This window comes from Euleptes europaea, chromosome 14 (genome assembly GCF_029931775.1).
Source record: "Euleptes europaea isolate rEulEur1 chromosome 14, rEulEur1.hap1, whole genome shotgun sequence".
NCBI classification, from domain to species: Eukaryota; Metazoa; Chordata; class Lepidosauria; order Squamata; family Sphaerodactylidae; genus Euleptes; species Euleptes europaea.
In genome coordinates this window covers 32912423-32938706 of record NC_079325.1, presented here as the reverse complement: position 1 = coordinate 32938706, position 26284 = coordinate 32912423, and the positions used below count along the sequence as shown (strand labels likewise).

Here is a 26284-nt window from a genome sequence, read left to right as displayed (position 1 = left end):
CATCAAGTCACAAAGAACTCATGGCACCCTACCCATAGGTATTCCAGGCAAGAGATGAGTACAGGTAGTTTGCCAATGCCTTCCTCACATAGCAACCCCTGTCTTCCTTGGTGGTCTCCCATCCAAGTACTAACCATGGCTAACTCTCCTTAGCTTCCTGGTTCTGGCGAACTCAGGCTACGCTGGGCTATTTAGGCCGCTGTGTTTGCAGAGGGATACACAAAGATCAACTATGGTACATTAGTGACTTTCAGCTGAAGCTCTCCTTTAACAAAAAGGACCTGACCATATTTATCCATGCACTTGAAAGTTAGAGAATTTTCTGTGTTCTGTCTGAAGATGGTTTAGAACTTTAGTAAGTCTGGAATGGAGGAGGAAGAGATGCTTGCAGGTACTAACTAAAAAGTGCGAACTATAAAGAAATCTGCAGGCTGCCGGTTCATTTACAGGTTCAATCCAAAGTGCTGCACCTTACCTTTAAAGCTGTGAATGGTACAGGATGAAGGTATCTAAAGGATCGCCTGCTCATATTTATGGCCTTTATGGGCTTCAGCTGATGGCTGTGATCAATTGTTTATTGCTTGCTGTGTTTTAATTGCCCTTTCTGCTCACACATTTGTTTTTTATCTCTTGCTGTTATTACATTTTATGGATTTGTTTTTATTGTATATTTCATGCTTTTTTATTGCCACAAACCATCTTGGGAATTTTTTTTTTTTAGAAGTGTGAGACATATATGTATTAAATCAGTAACAAAGATGGAGTAAACACTTGAATTATTAGAAAATTTTCATGGGTGTTTATTATATGTGGATGCGCGCGCGCACACACACATATATATGCTCTATCACCCATCTGATCCCTTGAAGAGGGACACTAGTAGGTACTAGGCTGGCTCCCTGGGTACAGCAAATCTCTGCCTGGCAGACTGACTGCACAACTTGGACTACAGAAAGCAGCCTTAACAGGCAGAAGATGTTGTTCTTGCTGCTGGGTATCACACAGGTGTCCAAGGTGAGAGGAGATGCTGTTGAGGAGGAATTGAAGCAGGCAGTAGGCATGTGTCACTGCATGAGGGAAGGAACGTATTTACCCTGGACACATGTCTCTGTGAACTTTTGTAAGTCTAGAATGCTAAGTGCCCCTACGCTGGCATCCGCGCACAAGTGGCATGGCACAAGTGGCATGGCTGCTGGTGTAGGGGTCATGCCCCTCCACAGGGGTTTTGGCCCCCAACCTCAGGAATGCACTGTTAGAGGGTAACATTGGCTGTAAACCAGAGCAATGGCCCCCACATCAGTAACCAGGATCTGCAGCTAGACAATGAACTACTGCTACAAACTTGGAAGGAATACCAAAAACTGAGACAGAACTGAAAAACCAGAAACAAAGATTATTAAAGATAAATCATATACCCCGTTGAAGCAGGGGGGATTAGAGACCAATTCCAAGGAATTTGGGCATGTTGATCCATGCAGATGGAAGGGAGGGTGGTGGAGATAAGGCAGAAGAAGCTGGTTTTGAAGGAATGAGAGAGATCTATAGCTACCAATCCTGGGACCCAGTGGACAGTCAGCACTGAATCAGAGGTCTGGGCAACAAATACATTTAATAAGGAATGGGAGGATCCCATATTGTGTGCTTGATGGGAGGTCTGCAGTTCATACATTACAGTATTTCAGCAGGCAGAAGTGGTTTTGAGGGAAGGATTCTGCCCTCAGCTAGAAGAAAAGGAGGGCAATTTAAGAATTAGAGGGCAGACATGAGGGGGTGGTGTGTGTCCAGGATGGAGTAGTTTGTGAAACTGGAGACAGTCTAAGAAGAAGAGGGAGGTTCAGGGTCAAATTGAAAGGCTAAGGCAGTAAACAGAACAGAGGCATTTGTGACCCAGCTATGGGCACAGGTCATAGGGTAAGGACAGACCATTGGCAGAAGAGTCTGTTGTGGCAAAGGGCCTGCTGAAGAGATTTACGGGTCCTTGATTCATGATCTGAATTCAGTCTCTTCCTTTTGTTCTCTGCTAACCAGAGGCTTGGTTTACTGGCTTTTAATACTTGGAGTCAAGCTAAGTCTCAAACTATAAGATGGAAGTCAAAGGGAGCAAATGGAGGCACTGTGGTAAAAATGTCAGAGTGAGCAGCTCAGCATGCCTGGACATTTGTGGGGGTGGAGGGAGAGACACACTACAACACACTAAGTGTGAATAAATGTCATCTCCTTGGATTTATTTAACCACGTTTTTACCCCGCCCTCCCTGGCAACAGCCAGGCTCACAGCGGCTTACAGAAATATACAATATTGTAAAATATACAATAAAACAAGAATTAAAAACATTTTAAAACAACAATTAAAAACCCATCCTATAAAATCAATAAATAAAGGATAATGTATATCCGATGGTGCCCTTAATTGCACAGATGAACACAGTAGGGCATGCTGGATAATGAAACCCCTAGAGGAGCATAAAGGGTAAGTGGAGCAGGGGTAGGGAGGCCAGCATTTATAGAAGATACCATCGCTGGCCTCAACCATAAGCCTGGCGGAATAGCTCTGTCTTGCAAGCCCAGCTGAACCCTTTAAGGTCCCACAGGGCCCAGATCTCACTGGAGAGGCTATTCCACCAGGCATGGGCCATGGCAGAGAAGGCCCTGGCTCTGGTAGAGACCAGCTGGACACTCTTTGGGCAGGGGACCACCAGTAAGTTGGTGTTAGTTAGTAAGTTGATCCTCTGGGGCACATATCAGGAGAGGCAGTGAATGGGATGTCTCTCTCTTTGTCTTAACCTGGGAGCTTCCCTCTGACCCTTTCTCTCTCTCGCTGCATCCTTTGTTCTTCCGTTTCTCCATGTGGCTTTTCATGGAGTCACACATGTCTACAGGTCTTTCCTGTAGAAACAGTGTCTCATACTTCCATTCGCACGTTGCTGGATCAGCTGGCCAGTTGCGATAGAGAAGGTACTCTTCAGATTAGCCTTCTCTTTCTCCTTTTGACTGCAACCTAAATGTGAACTGAATTTACTTGAATAAATGTAAGTTTACTTTTGCAATATACTTCTTGGGAGATTTATTTACTGCACTCAATATCAAGCTTCTATGGCTGGGCAAACTCTACTATATTAACCAAATATCCCAATAACACCCCCCCCCCAAAAAAAAAACTCAGGGATAGGGAGGGATTAGAGAAAGGGGGAGTCAAGCTGCAAGCAATAAAGGCCAGCGCAACAAGGAAGAATCTCTCATAGCTGAACTTCAGCAGAAGCCCACTGAGAAAGAGGGGTTGGGACCCTCTTCCTTCAAGAGATGAGAACTTGGGGCAGGATTCTACAGTCTGTGGTATACTGGGGGATTAGGTTTGATTAGAGTTGCCAACCTCCAGGTACTAGCTGGAGGTCTCCTGCTATTACGACTGATCTCCAGCTGACAGACATCAGTTCACCTGGAGAAAATGGCTGCTGTGGCAATTGGACTCTATGGCATTGAAGTCCCTTCCTTCTCCAGACCCCGCCCTCCTCAGGCTCCGCCCCAAAAACCTCCCGCCGGTGGCAAAGAGGGACCTGGGAACCCTTGGTTTGATGCTAAAACAACCTGTATGTGAAGTTAATGGCAAGCAAAGATTTGTAGCAGACTAAAGGGGAAGGTAGAGGTGAACAGTTGCCAACAATCCAAATATGAACTGCACACAGATTAATGCCAGTGCACCAGAACAACTGTACAAAGTGCTCCTGTGTATATTTTTTGTGAGACTTCACATCTGCCACTTCCTAATAAAGGACTCGCAAGCACCAGAGTCTGGCCTGCAGAAAATTTATGGCTTGTTAATCAACACGCCCATTACTAGTAATGTTATGCTGCATATTTTTGGTTACGCAAATGGCACTTTCTTAGACTGGCTGTTTGTTGATATCTTTATCTGGATTTTGACATTGTTTGGCTCTTTAATTATAGCGGGCTGCTAATCCCTGCCTTGGGGACTAGGGCAAGATCAAAATCAGGGTAGAGTGTACGTTGGGGCATGATGCATCCCACCCATTAGTGAGCAGGATGACTGTGGGTCATCCCTAAATGTGTGAAAGCAGTTTATATAGCCACTGATCCAGTTCAAGTCTGATGGAACAATACGATATGCAATGCATTCATGGCTGGCTTTTATAGTCAACGGAGGTATTTTCTCTGCTTAAATGAACGGGGCAGACTATCTGTTTAAGGGGTATAGAACAGAGATGTTTGGGATCAAAGTAATCAATTCTTATCAGGCTGGTTTGGTTATTCAGTCAAGCAGTGATCTGCATGGTTGGCTGACAACATAATCTGCCCAGATTTGTATGGGCTTCTCCCTGCATGTTCAACGTTACCCCTTAACCCTGCCCCCTATCTGGAACTGATTTTTTATGAGAGACAAAGAATGAAGAGAAAAGCTTTCTTTGAAAACATTACTTTCCTGTTTTCTTAACATCTGTACCATCATAGTCAACAGGGCCTTGTAACTAAATTAGCAATGTATAAAAGATTCCTTTGAAATGGGGTGTTGGAGGAGAGTGTTACAGATTCTGTGGACTGCCCCCCCACCACCAAAAAAGCAGGTTCTAGATCAAATCAAGCCTGAACTGTCCCTAGAAGCTAAAATGACTTTGGTCATATTATGAGAAGACAAGAGTCACTGGAAAAGACAATAATGCTAGGAAAAGTTGAAGGCAGCAGGAAAAGAGGAAGACCCAACATGAGATGGGTTGACTCTATAATAAAGGAAGCCATGGCTCTCAGTTTGCAAGACCTGAGAAAGGCTCTTAACAATAGCATATTTTGGAGGACATTGATACATAGGGTCTCCATGAGTTGGAAACAACTTGACAGCACTTAACACACACAAAATTAAAAGGCTATAATTTGTGTGTTTGTGTTTTTTTAAAATCATCCAGTATTTATAAAGCACCTCAAATATTCTTGTCTGAAAGCAGCTGGGATTCTGGCTAATGCAGTTATTAGCACTGTCTCTGAGTCATGTAGTTAACACGAATATATTAACATTCCAAGGAGGCTCAGGTTGGCATATTCTGACAAAACATCAATATCTTTCTCTTTGTTCTTTTTTACTTAGTGTGAATAATGTGTTTATGTTTACTCAGTGGGCAGTTTTAAGATTTATGAGGTCCTGAAACCATTCATTTCCTTCTTTTATAACACTTTGTTCTTATAAAAGATATGGCTGCTAAGTGCTTCACTGTCACTTAGCAACCTTCACTGGTTTCCAAAAAGTTTTCTTCTCAGGATTAGAAATGGATCTTAACTGGCTGGAAATGTGAGGGGTTGCCAGGTCTAGAGAAGGCTTGGAGGCACCACTTTTAAGCAGATGAGGTAGAAGCTGCCGGGCAACATCTGAAGTCCATCTCTCTTTCTGCAGAACGTCGAGAGGGACAGTGACATGTTTGATATATTTATATACCCTTCTATCATTAAGGCTCAGAGTGGCACATCATATGTGCCAATTGTCCCTGGTTACCAAGGACTGTCCCTGTTTTCTGACCCTGTCCCTTATTTGTGCCCTTTCTTCCTTTTGGAGAAGGCTTGTTAACATTTTGACAATGTGGGTGTGCTGGCTAGCTGCCAATGCTCAGGTCTCCACTTGCAGTGTCTCTGAGATACTGCTCCTGACGGTTGGCAACGGCAGGGAGAGGGTAAAGCAGAGTCCAAAGAACAAGTCCGTTTGTCAAAGCCAAAAATCAGAGTCCAGTCAGTACTTGCCAAATCAGTTACGGTTCGTAGTTCAGATAGCCGGTCCAAGGTCGAGGGTAGGGCTGTTGATTCGGTTCCATCCGAACTGAAAAACTGCCGAATTTGCCCCAATTCGGCGGTTTACAGTTCGGATAAAGCCAAAGTAAAAAAAGGCGGGAAAAGGACAAGCCGAACTCAGCAAGTTCAGAGGGACGCCGAATAAATTCGTGCAAATTTGGCATCCCCAATCTGCCTTTTCCCGCCTTTTGGAAAGAGCCCCGAGAAGGGGTGGGGGTGGCTGTTTAAACAGATCCGCGCTGCCGAGAAGGGGGACGGGTGGGTCTTTAAACAGATCTACGCTGCCAGCTTTATTCGGCCAAATTTATTCGAGAATGCCGAATTTCATGCCGAATTCCATGGATCCAAATAGGGGGTTTGGACTTCGGCATTTCCTGAATAAAAACGGGCTGAATTTTGCCGAATCCAAATTTTTCTGAATTTTTTTTTCAACAGCCCTAGTTGAGGGTTACGGAGAGTCAGAGGTCCAACAGCCAGTCCAAGGTCTAAAGGCACAGTGTTGTTCAGGCGTGGGGGGCAGCAGATTGCTCAGGTATGCACTGCATTGCTTCCTCGACCCTGGGCTGTTCAGCTGAGGCTTTTCTGGCATCTGACTTCTCTGTCAGTCCTCCTCCTGTGGGGACTCACAGTTCTGCTGCTGTTTCAGCACATGCCGGTAGGCTTCCAGCCGGGCACTATGTCTTTTAGCCACCAGTGCCTTTCTCTACTGCTGCCACCACCTGTCAGCCTTTGCTGCCTTAGTAGCTTGAGGGCTCACAGCTGGACCACTGGGTCCAGGCTCTGAGCAGGACGGGTTGGTTCTGCCATGACATCTGACTGTAAGTTTTGTGCCTGCTCTGGAGAGTCAATACTGAACTCACATAGACTGACACCAGGTCCCTAGCATTGTCATTCTTCCGAGTTTGGGTCCCTCTCTAAGTGGGGCATGGATGATTCTAGCTCCAAGGCATAAGCATGAACATTAAAAGTACAGCCTGCCAGGTCACACCCTGCAGTTGCTGACGTGTATTTTGAACTGTTGATAACAACTATTGGTCAGTTACATTGTTCATGTATAGCTTTAGCCCAAAAGAATTCCCCCACCCCCTGGATTTTAGATTAGTGGAAGACCGTCAACTGGAGAATAAATTGATACTGCTTAAGCATGTGGAGTATATAAAGCCTTCAGAAACCAGCATGCCACAGTGGGGTGCATGTGCGAGTTTGTGGGGAGGGACAGCGAAGTGATTCCTTGCACATAACAAAGGTTTTGATCTTTTTGTTTTTAAAATCTGCTTTCAACTTGAGGACTATTTAGACTGCCAAATGTTTTATGCTCTGGGCTTTTTTGCTGTGGGTTTTATGCTAGCTTTTAAAGATTTTTATGTTTTTATCATTTGATTTTTCGAATGTTGTGAGCCATCTCGAGCGGGTTTGTGAAGAAGAGTTGGTTTTACACCCCACTTTTCTCTACCGAAAGCAGTCTCAAAGCAGCTTACAATCACCTTCCCTCCCCCCACCCACACACAACACCTTGTGAGGTAGGTGAGGCTGAGAGAGTTTGGAGAGAACAGTGACTAGCCCAAGATCACCCAGCAGGCTTCATGTGTAGGAGTGGGGAATCAAACCAGGTTCTACAGATTAGAGTCCATCGCTCCTAACCGCTACACTGCTCTGACAGCTAATAAATTTCCTCAATAAATAAACAGCACAAGGAAGTTTGCCAGGTGACCATAGGACAGCCACACTTTCACAGCCTTGCCATGAACACAACCTTGTTTGGAAGAAAAGGGCCAAGCTTTGTGCGGGGATCTCAGCTGAACTAAAAATGCCATTCTTCCAAGATGGGCAAGTCATGTAAACGTCCAGGATGTGGCACTTTGCCTTCTAGTACAGACACATAAGCTAACTGTTACAATGGTCTGGTAAGCTTTCCGAGTGGGATCAAAGGAGAACTTCTTCCAGTCGAAGACCTCTAACATCCTCTCTACCTAGGATAGCCGGCCAGTGGCTGGCAACTAGTGGGTGTCCTAGGCGGGGTGGGGACATGGGGACACTATCAGAGACAGCGTAATGTCACTTCTGGGGAAAACCTGGAATTGCCATCACACCGCAGTAGGAGTTGCCACAAACTCTATGGTAAAACCATAGAATTACTGGCGATTCCTACAGCAGACTGCTGTCATGCCATTGCTGGCAGGGTTTTTTTAAAAAAATACTTTTCTCCTATCTACTGCAGAAGTGGTGGCGGGAAGCAGGATCCAAAACTTTTTTGGAGGAAGCATTTGAATAAACTGCCCTCTGCCTTATTGGCTCACTGTGAACATACTCCTTTCCTTTCCAGTTTGCGTTTTGACTATTTTCCACCACCATTTTCGATCACTGCCACTGGTCATGGCCCCCCCACCCAGTGCAGGGGCCTGGTTAATTGCCCAGTCTGCCCACAGATAAGACTGCCCCTGCCTCTGGAGAAAGAAGAAGTGGCCAGGTTTTCTTCTCAAGCAGAAAAGATAATTTCTCCCTGTCACACCCCCATGCATGCTCATGAGCCAAAACCATCTGGTTGCCCTGGAGCAGCCCAGCTGGGTCACAAATAGCTATTAAGCCATGACAGAACCCCTCTCTAGAGATGAACCCTCTGCACTTAGATTGAACACGCGCAGAAAGGGAGTGAGCATGAGTGCGCTGGCAATTTCTGGCTCCACGCAATTGCTAGCTCATTAGCACAGCACCTATGTGCGAAGGAAAGGAGACCAGCACACTCATGCCCACTGTCTTTTTCCACATGTTCAGTCAAAGTGCAGAAGGGTGGCATGGAGAGGGCTAGAGGCATTGCTATCCCCAGCACTCATCATTTGATTGATTGTTTTTATTGATATGGTCTGTTTGGACAAGCCAAAAGCACTCATCATTTCTTTTGACCCTTCTTATCATCTCTGGCCATGTTCTGAGTTTTTTAAAATAAAAAACAGTGCCAAAACAGGAAAACTGGTCAAACAGGCAAGAGATAATAGTGGGACATTAATACAGTGACTACCTTGTTTTTCCTCTGCTCTTGATACTTTTAAGGGATGGGTCCCACTCGATGCTACAGAAACATGGAGCCTGCCATTTTGCCTTCTTCTCCCTGGAAAAGCTAAAGGCACGGCTTGATATGAGCTCCACCCAGTATCACCTCATCTACTCTCATCTGTGGGATATTTCTACACAGGATGCAGAAAAGAGGCCTTAAGAGCAGGGCTTGAAAGACCCACTACCAGGGCTCAGTCAGGATGCTGTAGATAAAAGTGGTTGTGTGTACTTTGTAGCCTTTTTGTGCTGGACTGTGTGATCTATGATTTCCTACCTGAGCAGGCAGGAGGTGTTCTCATTAAATTGTGCCTCATTAGCAATGGTGTGGGACCCACTGAATCCCATCTTGCAATGCAGAATGAAGAGCATCTTCAGAGACTGGCTGTCATGCCTTCATTCATTAGCAGCAGTTAAGGGCTCTGAGATGGAAAAATCATTAGTCGGCACTGACATGGTAGAAAGCCTACTGCTTAATCACGTGGGCCTTTCAACCTCTGCTACAGCAAAAATGTTCTTTGTTGCAGGGTATTCCTTTCAAATCCTGTCTCCAATCACTCTTTAATCTGCTGCTCTGGCCCAAGAGCATTTAAACTTTCATCCTTCAGAAAACCCTTTGCACACTGGCTCAGCTGCCAAAGAACAGCTACACATCTCTGAAACAACCCCAATGTGCAGACAGAGAGGGGTGTACCTTTAGTTCCCTTTGGCCTTTGTTAGAATCATAGAATCATAGAGTTGGAAGGGACCACCAGGGTCATCTAGTCCAACCCCCTACACAATGCAGGAAATTCACAGCTACCTCCCCCACACTCCAGTGACCTATACATGCCCAGAAGATGGCCAAGATGCCCTCCCTCTCATGAACTGCCTAAGGTCATAGAATCAGCATTGCTGACAGATGGCCATCTAAAGGTAAAGGCCCCTGTGCAAGCACCGGGTCATTCCTGACCCATGGGGTGACGTCACATCCTGACGTTTACTAGGCAGACTTTGTTTATGGGGTGGTTTGCCAGTGCCTTCCCCAGTCATCTTCCATTTACCCCCAGCAAGCTGGGTACTCATTTCACCGACCTCGGAAGGATGGAAGGCTGCGAACCTTGAGCTGACTACCTGAAACCAACTTCCATTGGGATCGAACTCAGGTTGTAAGCAGAGCTTGGACTGCAGTACTGCAGCTTACCACTCTGCGCCACGGGGCTCTTAGATGGCCATCTAGCCTCTGCTTAAAAACCTCCAGGGAAGGAGCACTTACTACCTCCCGAGGAAGTCTGTTCCACTGAGGAACTGCTCTAACTGTTAATGTCTAGACGGAAACTCTTTTGATTTAATTTCAACCCGTTGTCCCACATGAATGGAGAGCTCTGCTTACAACACTCCCGGACAACTCCTGTGCATGGGCATTGCAGGGGGAAGGTTGGTAGTGACACACAAAAAAGCTTTTGGGGAATTGTCAAGCATTATGGACCTTCTCACTGGGGCATTCCTGCTAAACCTCTGAGGAAGCCCTGGGCTCCCCAGAAAAGAGTGTAGACTGATTTCCCCAAAACTCACGCTTTCTCTTTGTAAAGAGATGGGGGATTCAAACTCAGAACACTGGGAACCAAAAAGGAACTGGTTTCTTGCCCCCACCATAGCCATTAGCAAGTCAACCGAGCTAGGACCAATGTGAACCACAGCACCATCCTGCAAGTGGCCACTCAAGGAACTGCAAGCAACTGGGGAAGCCAGAGGTCAGAGTCCCATCATAGCTTCTCCAGAACACATGAACACATGAAGCTGCCTTATACTAAATCAGACCCTCGGTCCATCAAAGTCAGTATTGTCTACTGAGACTGGCAGCGGCTCTCCGGGGTCTCAGGCAGGGGTCTTTCACATCACCTACCTGCCTAGTCCCTTTAACTGGAGATGCCGGGGATTGAACCTGGGGCCTTCTGCAAGCCAAGCAGATGCTCTACCACTGAACCATGGCCCTTCCCCATTAAAAACTACCCTAAAACCAACACGAATTATCAATATTAAAAAACAAGGCAGGAGCATAAAAAAACAGCATAAACCAATCACAGAGTAGCCTAATAGACCCATAAAACAGACCTCTGACAAGAAGCCAACCCTAAATCAGCTGAAAAAATGCAATTCCTTCATTAAAAATCTGGATAAAAGCTTTTGGACTGCTGCCTGAAAGACTGCAGGTGCTAGGTGACAGATAGTTCCTCAGTCCCAGAAACGTGTCTGTACTGCAAGGACCTAACATGGCTATCCCTGTTTCTCTGGACCAATCGTTGGACAGGACCCCTTGCCTCATTATACTCTGCCTCTACCGCTCCCTGGACCGGCTGTTTGCTGGGTTGAACTTGACCTCCTGGCTTGACTACAACCATGCACACAGTTTCCTGTCCTGTTTCCTGTCCTGTGAGGCTGCTTTAGTCCGACCCTACCCCAACTGACCCAAACAGCATTCAGGACTCTATAAGAGCATTTGCACAAGCAGAGTAATACTCACTGCCTGCATACCTCCTGGGTCCCAAGACCCTGCAAATTTACACCCATTTTACCTTCAACCATCTATGACCTTCCTCCAAAATGTTACACATTTTAAAAGAACCCAAACTGATTCCTGAAAATTACACAAGTTAAGTCGTCATACTCAGATTTGCCATTGTGCCTTCTGCCTGCAAGGACTGAAACTCACTTGGATACCAGCATACTTCAGAAAGGACCTCCACCCTTCTCTTTTTCCTAAGATATACCAAGAAGGCTCTGCCTCATGTCTCATTCTTAGACACAGGTGATCTAGGGAATGAAGGTCGAATGGAGGTTTGCTTGGCCTGTGCTTGGATCATTTTCCTCAGGCAAGTGAAAGCGTGGTTGTTCCTCACAACCTGATGCAAGTATTTGAAGCTGGCTGTGAATACATGTATTTAGGTTACCACTGCTGGTTATTTATGTGTTTGACTGTTGCAGGGTTATGTGGAGTGTTTTTTTTTTTTTTTTTTTTTTTACTGTGATGGTTTTATTTGGCTGTTTCATACGTTTTACATTTTTAAATTGGAAATCACTTTGAGTGTTGCTTAGAAATGTAAATTAAAAAATGTTTTTAAAACTAAGTCTGGTTAGAGGGAAGTGTTAGAGGGAAATTGTTGTTACAAATGTAAAAGCCTGGTTTTATTTATTTCCGGGGGGGGGGGGTCACTGCTGTAGAGGCAGGCGGGTGCATCTTCTCTTTGCACTGACCCTACAACCTGCTTTACAACAACCATTTTTGGCACTTCTGTGATGAATGCATTTTTATGCATTTTTGACAAACCAACAGGTTACAGTTGATAGAGCTGTGAACTGCAACTGGACTAATGATTGACCTTGGCAGCTCCAATAACCAGTGGTAACTTAATTTCATTGAGAACTGTACTGGAAGCAAAGGAGACTTCTAATTAGAATATGAGAAATGGATTAAAAAGCTAGATATCTTGCCACTGGAAAGACTTGATCGTTTCTTTTGGACTGACTGATCAAGTTCCTTCGCAAGCCATTGGCCCTTTCTTAACTGATCCCATTTATTTATTCCAGATCTTTCCTCCCACCTTATTTGGGAGATAACTGCAAACCTGGAAGCTTATACAACTTTCTGTCACAGTCCTCGCAACACAAAAATAGAACGGTATGGTTAATAAGCTATATTTACACACCTGCTGCTGAATTTCTCTTGGGTCATCACCAAACATAACAATGACAAAACTATTTTGCACTGCAGAGACTTGCATCAGTGATGCACACTGATGAAACTATATATTTCATTAACTAAGCCACCAGAAGCAGCTGTGCCTAAATGGGGTAGTCAAGGGGAGAAGTTGAAATTGAATCCAGACAAGGCAGAGGCGATGCTGGCCAGATCTGATGTTCTGGAAGGGCCTGATTTGCCAGGTCTGAATGGGATAAAGTTGTCCTTAGCTGATCAAATGTGCTCTTTGGTATATTCTTGGATATATCCTTATATCCTTGTAAGCAGAGAAGACGTTTGGTACAGTTGCTGGAAATGTGTTTTTAATCTTCATCTGGTGTGCAGTTATCCTCCCTTCTAGACTTGACTGATTTGGCCACGCTGATCTGGATTACTGAATGGATTACTGTAACATGCTCTACGTGGGGCTGCCCAACAATTCAGAAGCTTCAACCACAGCAAGATGTGGCAGCACGCCTTCTTACTGGGGCTAACCACTTTGAACACACTCCAGTTTTTCAGCAGATACACTGGCTGCTGGCACAGCTCTGGGCTCAATTTCAGAAAATTGCTTCTTAACTTTAAAATCTGTCGCAGTCTGAGACCCACATATCGGAAGGACTGCCTCTTCTGGTATGAACCCCCATGGAAAATATGCTCCTGGTAGTGGCCCCATTTATCATGCACTCACTGTAGACTGTGCAACCTTCCTTCATTCCCGTACTTTCTCTGCCATAGCACCAATGTTATTGTACGGGCTACACAAATCTGTTGGAATCTCTGGAGTAACCGGTTTCTTTGTTTAGTTGTGACTGTGGTGATGCTATTAATGATTTTATTATAGTATTGTTTTGGTTTTAATATCGCCATGCTTTGGAAGCCACCTTAAACTTACAGGAAATAAAAGGTTAATAAAACATTTTAAATAAATAATTTCTGCTCCTGTCATGAAGTTTTGGGAAAGGCACTTTCTCTTTGCTTAACCTGCTTTGCTGGGCTGTTGTGAGCAAATAACAGTACAATCATAAGAATATTTTCCTGGGAGTAAAGCCTCATAGAATATACCCAAGAAGGGATCAGAGTATACTTGTTCAAGATTCTATGACCTTAGGCAGATCATAAGAGGGAGGGCATCTTGGCCATCTTCTGGGCATGGAGTAGGGGTCACTGGGGGTGTGGGGGGAGGTGAATTTCCTGCATAGTGCAGGGGGTTGGACTAGATGACCTTGGTGGTCTCTTCCAACTCTATGATTCTAAGATTGCTCTCTAAACACAATAACCCTATTATGTATACCATCCCCTGAGCTCTTTGATGTAAGAGGTATAAATACGAGGCTGAATTCCTTAAATGACTTCTGATACATCATGTGCAGAATGTGGCAACTGCTTGACTATGCAGAAGCCATAAAATATCAGATGTACAAGGACTTAGGAACCTAACTGACCAGCACACTTAGGCCTTAAAAGATTAACTGGGAAATAACTCTGAAAACAATACAATCTTGTGTCTATTTAACATCCAAAGCCTAGCAAGACAAGTAAATAAATTCATAGGAAGTTTTGTGAAGGCCTATGGCCACATGCAAATAAATTTCTCACCTTCTCATAGGAAGTTTATCAGATCTCTGGCAGGCCTTTTTTTCTTGCTTCCCCCAGAGTTAAAGACAGACAATAATTTCAGATGTGTGAAACGGTTTGGAAATGAGCGATGGGCAAGATTGGAATGTAATTTAAGATGACATGACTACTACTACTGTCTGCACCAGAGATGGAGAATCCATCACAATTGTCTGTTGAATGTAATAAGAGAAATCATTTGGTAAGTGAATGGCTAATTATGCAACATATGCATCAACCACGATCAATTATCTATGTAAATGAAAATGCCTCTAAAAGAGGTGTCGCGGGAAACAGAAATTCAAGCTGGTGAGAATCTCCACCCGTTTTCTTGTGCAGAAGGCAGCTGGTCACTTTCAGCCCAAGGATATGGGAGAAGTACTAGAGCCAGAGTGGTGTAGTGGTTAAGAGCAGTGGTTTGGAGTGGTGGACTCTAATCTGCACAACTGAGTTCGATTCCCCACTCCTCCACAATGATCGGCGGACGCTAATCTGGTGAACCACTCCTACACAGGAAGCCAGCTGGGTGACCTTGGGCTAGTCATAGTTCTATTAAGAGCTCTCTCAGCCCCACCTACCTCACAGGGTGTCTGTTGTGGAAGGGGAAGGGAAGGTGATTGTAAACCAGTTTGATTCTGCCTTAAGTGGTAGAGAAAGTCAGCATATAAAAACCAACTCTTCTTCTTCTGCTACTACTACATGTACACATGCTGGAAATCAGGGGAGAGGCCATGGGTCAGTGGTAAAACATCTGCTTGGCATGCAGGAAGTCTCAGGTTCAACCCCTGGCATCTCCAGTCAAAAGAATCTGCTGGTAGGTGATGTGGAAGACCTCTGCCTGGGACTCTAGAGAGCTGCCACCAGTCCAAAAAGACACCACTGACCTGATTCAGGATAAGGCACTTTCATGGGAGCCTCCCCCAGCCTAACTTTAACTGATTTTTTTAAGTTCCCAAACTTTTGTTTTTACCAATTTCACTTTCAGGCACATACTGTTAGCTGGAACTTATTAATTGGCACTATAGAATCTGAAAACTGAAACATACCAATCATTTAATGCTGTGTGTACATGTGGATGGCTCTGGGCAAAGCCTCGGGTCTCAGGGTAAAGCTGGCTGGAGGAAGGGATAATGGTGTTCATGTAGTGCATCACTTGATTTTATATTTTCCATCTAGTCCCAGAGGGGGAGAAAAGAACCCAGTGCTAAGTTTCTGCCTGCGCTTGGTCCACTCATGTAGGACCATAGGGTTGCTACCTCCAGGCTTGGAAATTCCTGGAGATTTGGGGGTGGAGACTTGAGGAGGGACTAGGCTGGCCAAATTCCTGTGGTTCCCCAACCCCAGTGGGCTCCTCTTACCTCCACTCAGCTGGGTGGTGAGAGAAAATGGGGGGGGATGGGAGGGGCAACCATCAGCATCCCAACATGCTGACATCACTTGTAGAGCAACTGGAAGTGATGTCGGTGCATCCATGACAGCTCTCTAGCATCTCGCCAAAACTCGAGGGTTAATCCATAGAGTTTTGGCTGAATGCCATGGCTCAGTGGTAGAGCATCTGCTTGGCACTCAGGTCCCAGGTCCAATCCCCAGCATCTCCAGTTAAAGGGACTAGGCAAGTAGGTGATATGAAAGACCTCTGCCTGAGACCCTGGAGAGCCGCTACCAGTCTGAGTAGACAATATTGAGTCTGATGGCCCAAGGATCTGATTCAGTGTAAGGCAGCTTCATGTGTTCATCACTGGTGACATGCTAACATCACTTCCAGTTGCTCCACATGGTAGAGCCACCTGCCATAGTGAGTCTCCTGCCAGTTGCTAGCCTTTTGCTGGTAGCCCTAGGAGGGACCTCAATAGGATATAACATTATAAAGTGTGCCCTCCAAAGCCACCATTTTCTGCAGGGGAACTGACCTCTGTAGTCTGGAAATCAGTTATAATTTTAGGACATCTACAGGCCCCACCTGGAGATTGGCAACCAGGTCCCACAAGTAACTCTAATGCATGATAGGATTAACAGAGCCCAGCAGGCAATGATGAGAATAAGAATGACTAACCTGGTAAGGATTTGAGAAAGTGGATCTAGTTATAATGTTTTAAAATCAGAAATGGCCCTCCTGTTTTCATCTTTCTAAATAACTTTGTTAATCAACTTACGGATCCTGGTTGCGAAAGTAATGTATCAAGATCTAAACTTGTCAATAATAAAAGAATGAAGCAATATCTTTTACCGCTGCCTTGGAAAAGAAAATGATGAAGCAAAATGACCCACATACCTGAGGAAGCAGCAAAGAACAAACCATTCCGAAAGTAGCCTCGAAATTATCTTTCAGCCACAGGCCCACTGCATGGATGCAGCCGCGCACATAGATAATGTCTACCAGCTCCAGCCTCTGCAAACAGAATAAATAATAGTGAAAGTATTCCACACTTCACAAATTCTCCTCGCAGAGCAGACTACGTTAGAGGTCTCACTGGACTTCTGAAAGCCACAAAGATTTGAGGTATTGCAGGACCAAATGTGCTGTGTTTATTTTTATTCTTTGTTTTAAAGTTCTGCCCTGTTCTTCCGAGAGCTCAGAGCAGCTTACAATAGGGCTAAAATCAACTCTCCGTAGCAAACAATCCAATCCACCCATCAATAAACAGAAAAATAAATAATAATTGGAAAGAATCACCCTGCAAATGCAAACATACAGTGCATTCCTGAGGTAGGGGGGCTGAAAGCTGCTGTGAGCCTGGCTTTGGCCAAGGAAGAGCGGGGTAACAAATGGAAATAATAAATAATTAAATAAAGTTCTCTGAAGGTGGAGTGACCCCACTGCCAGGATAAGTGGTCTCTTATCGGGGAATAAGAGGCACTTATGCTGGGGGGGGGGGCAGTTCCGTCAGCACCTGTGTGCCGCGGAGCTGCACGCCCCTCTTCCGATGCCACGGTCTCTCCAGGACCTAAATCCCAGAAGAGATTTGTGGTGCCGCCAAGGGGGGCACCTCCCCGGGGTGTTCCCAGGGGCAGAGCTGATGGCAGTCAGCTTCCAAAGCCCCTTCAGCCCAGGAACACCCCCCCCCCCCAGCAACAGCATTGCTGCACCAAGTTTTTCCTGGCACAGCATCACTGTTTTCTATTGGGGGGGGGGAGCCCCATTTTCTTTTTTCAACTTAAAAAAAGGCTTTTTTAAGCCTTGCGGTGGCTGGGGAACCTTGTTGGAGGTGCCGATAAGATAAAAGAAAGCAATCCTAGAAACAGCCCTAACCTGTTTTTCCATTTACAAGGCTGAGTTCAAGAGCACCAGCAGACTGTGCTCCTGATCGACTAATAACAGTCATAGCCTGTCTGTCAGGTGCTATGAGGACTTCAGCCCAGAATCTGTGGCTACGTGTCTCAGTGCCTGACACTGGCAAGACAATCCCATCCAAAACACCAGCTTTCCTAACCAGAATCACCTCCGTTTTATCTGGAAATAGATTCAGCTTGTGCATCTGCATCCTCTTGCCCACAGCACCAAGGCTCTGATTCAGGACTCAGAGAAATGCTTCGGGAGGCTTTGTGAACAATAGGTATAGCTGGGGGTCATCAGCATGTTAATGACACCCAACTCCAGAACTACAAATGATCTCATTTGGGGGCTTGGTGAGAGGGCAGAGACCTGAGAGACATCATATTTCTACTTCTATACTGATGATACAGTCTCTCAAATGGAAAGTTTTTGTATATGTCTGACAGAGATCACTGAAACCTTTAGAGGTTAACCCCAATACCCCCCACTCCATTTTCCAAATGCTCCACCAATATCTGATGGTGTCAGGTACCAAATGCCAGGGACAAGTTCAACATCAAAAGAGAATTATTTCCTCTACTCTTTGTAAACTGAGCATCCATCCACACAACCAAAGTTGTTTCAGTCAGCCCTCAAGCCTGACTGAAATGGCTCAAGGGCAGACAAACCACCCAAGAATCTCTGGTGTTGCTCCGCTATCACCCACTCAATCAGCTTGATTTAAGACAGCCTGTACTTGCCAAGATCTTTCTTTCCCATAGCTGTGTCTGTCAATAATGGGTTTACAAGACCGTCTTTCAGTGCTCTCCGAAAAATCCCTTCACTTAGAGAAGAACATATAATTCTGGTGAGCAGAACAGCAAAATTCAATCAGCCAGGGTGGACAAGAGTCTAATTTGCAGTTGGTGGTTTTCAGTACCACAAGAATCCTGAGCACATCAATCAAGGAACTCAACCTGAAACTAACCATTGGGGTGGGGGAACCCTTATTAATCGGCACTTCTGTAAACAAACCGGCATCTAAGATAAGTGAGACTCACTCCTAAGTGAGTTAACCCCACTGAATAAAATGGGGCTTATTACTGAGTAGAACAGTTTAGGAATATTCTGTATGTGAAGCTCTGTCGCCTCAAATGCTCACACTGTAGTCAACATCATAGTTGTGTTTTAAACGGAACCTTTAGAACTGTCCCATTTGTCCCCAGTATTTATTAGTCAGAGTTATACTGCCTCTGAACATGGAGGCTCTACTCAGCAATCATACCATAACACTGTCACAGCTGCACAAAAACTGGAGCTGAGGGTGCTTCTGTGCAATTGTCTCATGGGTTCTGAAAGACCTCCCTAAATGACACATTTTAACAGCAGCCCTCCTGGATCAGACCAGGGGTTCATCTAGTCTAGAATTGGAGTAGCTAGCTAGATGCCTCTGGAAGCTTACAAGCATGGCATGAACAAAACAGCCCTCCCCTCTTTGTCCCCCAGCAGTGTTGTTCAGAGGTATACTTTCTTTGGACATGAAGGTGCCCTGTTAATAGCCATTGTAAGATCCAGGCTAGCCTGATCTCGTCAGATCTCAGAAGCTAAGCAGGGTCAGCCCTTGTTAGTATTTGGATGGGAGACCACCAAGGAAGTCCAGGGTTGCTGTGCAGCGGAAGGCACTGGCAAACCAACTCTGTTAGTCTCTTGCCTTGAAAACCCCATAAGGGGTTGCCATAAGTCGGCTGCGACTTGATGGCACTTTACACACACGCTAGATCCAGTCTCCAACTCTGTCTAATTTGTTTTAAAGGCCTTGATAGGGCAGAAAGAAGGGATCAACTGACGGGGGTGGGGGAATCGTGTGTGTGTGTGTGTGTGTGTGTGTGTGTGTGTGTGTGTGTAAAGTGCCTTCAAGTCGCAGCCATCCAGGTCAGGGTGGGGGAATCTTACCAGGCACTAAATGAGGCCTAGGCACGATGACGTCACTTCTGAAAGCGACGTCATCATGTCGCCGACGACAAGGGAGATGCTCTGGCATTCGGGCAAGAACTCTACTGTAGAAGCTGTTTTTATCATAGAGTTTTGGATTAATATCAGAGTGTCTCCCTAATCGTCGGTGATATGATTCCATCACTTCTGGAAGTGGGATCATCGTGCCGGCAACGTCAAGGTCTAGGCCTCATTTTGCACCTGGTAAGACCCCCAGTGGCTAGTTGGATGGCACCAGGGGAAGGGGCCCCAAAGCGGGGAATCCCCCGCTCCCAGCAGGGGTCTGGCAACCCTAGGCTGGGCATAAATTTTGTAAATAATATTAACAATCTATAAGGACTTCTTAGAAAGGTGTGCTGAAAAACATACAAATACATCATTGACAATTGTTCAGCATCTACAGCTGTTTTAACAGGGCCCAACACGCCCTCTTTTTCATTTTTCATTGTAAGCAGAACATCAGTGAATGCCAGCAGACTGCCACATTCACCACTAATTTAGAGTTGGACACCCACAGTGCCATTCATGCAGGACATTTATTTCCATGTGCAGAGGGGTCTGCATGACACACCACTTGCATTTGACATGTTAAATATGGCACTTAGAAAGTCAACATTTTTTCTTTTAAAAATAACTCTAGCTGTAATCAATGATCTCTGAATGTGTGGCTGACACCCCTCCCCTTTCTTAACAGGTTCCTTCAACACAAAGGTTGCCAAGGAGTGTTTCACAGTAATTCCGCTTGCATTTATAGTGTCAGTTTAAAACCTACAAAATTCATCCTCATCTTAAGGAAAAAAACAACAACAAGTACAGAACAAGTTCCCATTCTTAAAAACAGCTTTGCAGAGGCCATGAACCGAGGGTGGACCGGCCCATGAATTTAGTAGGAAAGTTCCCTGTGGGCTCCCCAGCCTTGCAGCCCTGGAGGGTCACCAGTAGGGTTGCCAGGTCCCTATTCGCCACTACCGGGAGGTTTTGGGGGTGGAGCCTGAGGAGGGTGAGGTTTAGGGAGGGGTGGGACTTCAATGCCATAGAGTCCAATTGCCAAAGCAGCCATTTTCTCCAGGTGAACTGATCTCTAGCAGCTGGAGATCAGTTATAATAACAGGAGATCTCCAGCGAGTACCTGGAGGTTGGCAACCCTAGTCACTGGCATCCATCGACAAGCAGAGCAATATGTACAAACTTCAAATGCCCTTTCAATCACTGCCTTAGGCAGTGGATATGGGGGCTGTTCAGGGCCACAGAGCAAAAGGCAGGAGAATCTTCCCCACCAACAGCAATCCAGGCACAAATCCTCCTGAAAAGCCTGCAGCCGTGCACCTCTAAAGTTCCTGTTCATTTCAATTCGGTTGTGCAGGAAAACACCCTAATCTGTTGTTGTCTTTCCTTCACAGCTTCTCCCTTGCCAATGCCCTTGTCCCCCTGGAGCCCTTTGCAGGTGTCTGGTGGCAAATGGGGATCTCGGTCTTCTTCCTGCCTGGTGTTTAGTTCAGCCCCTGATACACGGGTTAATAAGTTTGTTACCTCTTTATTGAGAGTCCTGTATCCACACAGTGTGTTAATGACCTCTCCAGGGACCTGGCGAGAGAAGAAAAATTGTTCCAAACTTAATAACAGTGCATGAATGGATGCGATTAAAAAACAACAACCCACAAAGCTAAAAGAAGTATGAAAGCAGATATGATTCTCCAGATCGTTCCTTAGACTTTTTCACCACACTGCAAAAAACAAACAATTGGCAAACCAGTAATAAAGGATTTTAATAAAGCGCACCCAGTGAACCACTGTCGGCTTTCCGACTTGGGCGTTGGGACTGAGTGAGCACTAAATACACAGTTTACATTGACGACAACACTGACTGAGGCCTTTGCTGCGGCTCACCTTCAGAAGACAATGGGCGAAAATGCATGGTTGCTTTAGCCTCCTTTATTCCCTGTTTCAGCCAGGATTGAACGCATGCGTTTCGCCGAACGTGTGTTCAATCCTGGCTGAATCCTGGTGGAAACAGGAAATAAAGGAGGCTAAAGCGACCATGCGTTTTCACCCATATTGTCTTCTGAAGGCGAGCTGCAGTTCCACTTTCCCTTTGTAGCTCTTCCAGAATCTGCCAACTTGGAATCTGGTGATGGCTGCCAACTTGGAAGGCTTTCAGAGGGGAGTGGACATGTTCATGGAGGAGAGGGCTATTCATGGCTACTAGTAAAAATGGATACTAGTCATGATACATACTTATTCTCTCCAGTATCAGAGGAGCATGCCTACTATATTAGGTGCTGTGGAACACAGGCAGGATAATGCTGCTGCAGTTGTCTTATCTGTGGGCTTCCTAGTAGGCCACTGTGTGAACAGACTGCTGGACTTAATGGACCTTGGTCTGATCCAGCATGGCCTTTCTTATGTCCTTATGTCATCCAGCGAGCTTCCATAGCAGAGTGGGGGTTCAAACCTGGCTGTCCCAAATCCTAATCAGACTAGGATTGCTAACTATCCTCAGGTACAACCTATTGCCTGCCAGTAAATTTAGCAATGGAAGGAAAGGGTGGAGGGCTGGCACCATGCACCTCAACATAATTTCTGGCCAAACACTAGAATTTCCATAAGCGCATCGCGATGACATCACTTCTGGTTTTCAGCCAGAAATGGCCTTGCTGTGTCACATGATGCCATTCTGCCTCTCTGTCCCCTTGGAGCCCCTCTGCAACCCCACTAAGCTACCCACTGGTTGCCAGCTGCCTATCCTAAGTCTGACACTCTAACCACTACACTGCTCTGGCCCCAATCTGTGTTTTCTTCTATCATCCTCAAGTAGGGTTGCCAACCTCCAGGTAGAGGCTGGAGATTTCCTGCTATTACAACGGATATCCATCCGATAGAGATCAGTTCATCTGGAGAAAATGGCCGCTTTGGCCATTGGACTCTATGGCATTGAAGTCCCTCCCCTCCCCCAAGCCCTGCCCTCCTCAGGCTCCTCCCCCAAAACCTCCCACTGGTAGCAAAGTGGGACCTGGCAACCCTACTTCTCTTCGGGATTCAGATGTTCACTGCATGAAGAATGACAAATAATGACTTCTTCCATATCCTCTTGCACCGGGAAAGCATGTGCTGCATTTCTCTGAAATCTTTACTGCAAGGAGGCTCCAACTTTATTATGGAGTTCAATCACTTGTGAGGGAATCGAGCTGTGAGGCTTAAAAAGATACAATTCTGGCTCCCAGGCTGCAGCCTAGAGAACACGGCCACTTCCCTTTATTTATACAAACTTATGCCTTTCCCTTCTATTTTAAAGCACTCAAGGTCTCTTACAACAGTCAACTTATTTAAAACCATAAAGTTAACAACATGGAATTAAATCAGCCATTGAGAAACATTCACAACCCCCTAGCAACAAAGATTAAAGAACCAAGCAGCATTAAAACAAAAGCAGAATATATCACGATTTAAAACCTTGTATAAAAACAACCCACTTGGGGGTGAGGGAGGCAAATAGACCCCCTTGAAGGCACTCTGGAAAAGAACTGTTTTTACTAATGTCCAGAAAGCCATCCACAAAGGGAGTAAAGTCTGGGGATGTTTACCATCTCTCTCTCCCTCTCTCTTTCTCTCTCTTCTGGCCTCATCTAGCAATGGACCAGAAAGGCAAACAACTGGTCATGCCAAATCCCAGTTACTCAATTGGCTGCCAAATTCTGGACAAGTTGTAGTAGGGGTGACAATTCCAGGTTGTGACATTCCTGGAGATCTGGGGGTGGCACCTTGGGGAGGGAAGGCTTGAGGAGGGAAGGGACCTCAGCAGGGTATAATCCCATAGTCTACTGTCCAGAAACAGCCATTTTCTTCAAGTGAACTAATCTCTGTAGTCTGGAGATCAGTTGTAATTCTAGTAGATCTCCAGGCCCCACCTGGAGGCTGGTAACTGCATTAGTTACTGACCTGTTCAGCTCCAGCAGAGGTTGTTACAGTATGCCTCATCTATAAGATTGCCAACTTCCAGGTAGTGGTTGGAGATCTCCTGCTATTACAACTGATCTCCAGCAGACAGAGATCAGTTCACTGGAGAAAATGGCTGTTTTGGCAATTGGACTCCATGGCATTGAAGTCCTTCCCCTCCCCAAACCATGCTCTCCTCAGGCTCTGCCCAAAAACCTCCTGCCGGTGGTGAAGAGGGACCTGGCAATCCTACTCATCTAACCGTTACCAAGTCTTGGGTATAAGGCAGCAACTTACTGCTGCTGCATTGTGGCTCAAAACCAAACCAAAACAGGACTCAGCAAGGGGGCACCCGTGTCCATGCCTATTGACTTGGCTATCACCAGTTATCATCATCATTTATAGTCTGCCTTTCTCACTGGGACCCAATGAAGAATGATTCAGAAGTTCAGGGCAAGGCTAGGAGGCAAAGACAGAAATAGGGTTGCCAGCTCTGGGTTGGGAAATTCCTGGAGATTTGGGATGAAGCCTATGAAGGGCAGGGTTTGAGAAGGACTTCAGCAGGGTATAATGTCATAGAGTCTGAAGCAGCCATTTTCTCCAGGGGAAATGATCTCTGTTCTCTGGAGATAGGATTGCTGGCTGAAGGTTGGGAAATACCTGGAGATTTGGGGGGTGGTATCTGAGGAGGGCAGGGTTTGGGGAGGGGAGGAACTTCAATGCCATAGAGTCTAATTGCCAAAGCGGCCATTTTCTCCAGGGGAGCTGATTTCTATTGCCTGGAGATCAATTGTAATAGCAGGAGATCTCCAGCCACCACCTAGAGGTTGGCAACCCTATCTAGAGACCAGCTGCAATTCCAGGAGATCTCCAGGCTCCACCCGAATCCCCCGATGTTTGGTCTTAAACGGAATGTCTCTTTAAGAGATCGTCTTGTTCATTCAGACTGCCGCCCTAAGAGACTTATCCCATCCATCAATGGACATTTTCCGTGCGGCTCGTGCTCTTTCTGCCCTCTAAGTTTACCTTTAAAAACTTTTACATCTACCACGTCCAACTTTACTTTCAAACTCAATCAATTCTCAAACTGTTCTACTAGTAGATGTGTTTACTGCATCTCATGTAAGTGTGGTAAATTATACGTGGGCAGTACAATTCGTCAGGTGAAGCTTAGGATAGGAGAGCACAAATCTAGGATCAGACAGAAGATTTTAGATGCTCCCCTCACTTTGCACTTTATTAATAATAAACATAGCGAAAATGATATTCGTTTTTTCGTAATTTGGACCTATAAAGGTAATCAGTTCGATTTGGAGAATGTACAAAAAATTTTATTACAACAGGAAATGCGTTTTATATATTTACTTAAATCTTACTCTCCGTTTGGGCTCAACAATGAAATGGATTTGTCTTGTTTTTTGTAATTACTAATATTAATCTGGCTGCTATTGTTTAGGTTCAGTTTTATACATCTACACACCTTTGGTTGAGTTCTCTTTAAGAAATTTTTGCTGGAAAGTACTGTATAAATTAACATCACCTGTAGCCTTAGTATCCGACTTTGAACGGAGCAGCTCAGTGAGCGCTGCAGAATTATCCTCCTCCCTGTAGAGTTTTGATACACTCTTATATTAAGGTATGTCAGGCAGACTATGTTGTAATCTATTTATTGCATTTTGTATCAATTTTAAATATTTATAGTATTTATTGTATTATATAGGAGTTTTATTTAGGAGCCTTGTCTCCTGATACCGAACAGAGTTGCTGATGAAGCCGCCTTTGCGGTGGTGAAAACGTCAAGTTAATCCGGACTGCGTTTCGACCACGATCTGACCTGTTCTGCTTTTTGCTTCTTATATGAAGTCTTTGGGACCATTGCAAAGAGTATTAGACGTTCTCATTGAAGACTCCGTTGGGAGCAATGTATTCTAGAATTGTATTGTGATGTTTGTCATTGTTTCACTTTCTGCACTGATGTCTCACTTGCACGAAATTTGCACTAAATCTGTGTTTGCATTCTAGTCGTTGTTTGGTACTTCATTTTGTTTCTGATTCCCGTACAAGTACCTAGTGCCTCCTTTCTCCAGCTCCACCTGGAGGTTGGCAAGCCTAGGTAGAAATATTAGAGTAACAAATCTTCCTTGGAGTCCAGCTTGGTTTAGGAACTCCACCAACCTTTGTTGATCTGCCTGTTGCATGGTCCTAGCAGCAAAACATGTGCCATGATATAGTGTTCAGGACTGGCTATAATTGGTGATGCATGCTGTACACTTGGCAGCGCAAGGCCACTGCTGTGCACTGTTGATGTTACTATATCTATGTACCAAGGCATGTGTAACTGAGGCCAGTCCCACTCTTTTCAGGAACGGTTGTCAGAATAAACTGGGAAAAGGTGTTCCTGACTACCTCTTCCATTGAATACAGAGACCGGCTCTCTCTGATACATTGATCCTAGATAGCTAATAGACCATGCAGGTAGGTTGTGGCTAATAGACCATGCAAGGCATGCACTTGTCTGTCTTTGACAACTGAAGGCAAAAATAATAATGTTGGGATGGGATTCTAAATGTTGAAGACTGGTACTTTTACAAAGAAAATTCACATTAAGAAGTGTATTTGTGCCTGGGTATAAGGGTAAGAGTTTTCCTTCCTCCTCCCCACCTGTCAGGCCGATTTACTTCTCATCTTTCTGTTTCTTGTGGCCTCTTTCCACAATCCAGCATTCCGTTTGATAGAACACAAGCACAGCCAACAAAAAACCCAATTTACTCACAGGGCCTTTTAAAAAACCTACCCCCAAACCCAAGCAGATAGATGAATTCCTTTCAACTAATACTTCTCTAACTCTTTTATAGCAGAGTCAAATGGAACAAAAATGTCAGTTTTTCCTGACGGTGAGGCATTCTGAAGAAAAGTCTTAGGGCGAAAACGCATGGT

General features: G+C 45.2%; 1 protein-coding gene across 1 annotated transcript in view; it reads right to left on the bottom strand.

Annotated features, from left to right (window-relative positions):
- The window catches only part of LOC130487203 (tetraspanin-15-like), a 123867-nt gene that overhangs the window by 10695 nt on the left and 86888 nt on the right, over positions 1-26284 (bottom strand). Inside the window, exons 6-7 of the mRNA XM_056860648.1 lie at positions 20945-20998; positions 16442-16558 (exon numbers count right to left, since the gene is read on the bottom strand). Of these exons, the coding sequence (XP_056716626.1) occupies positions 16442-16558; positions 20945-20998 (171 nt within the window). The remainder of the gene's footprint in view (positions 1-16441; positions 16559-20944; positions 20999-26284) is intronic.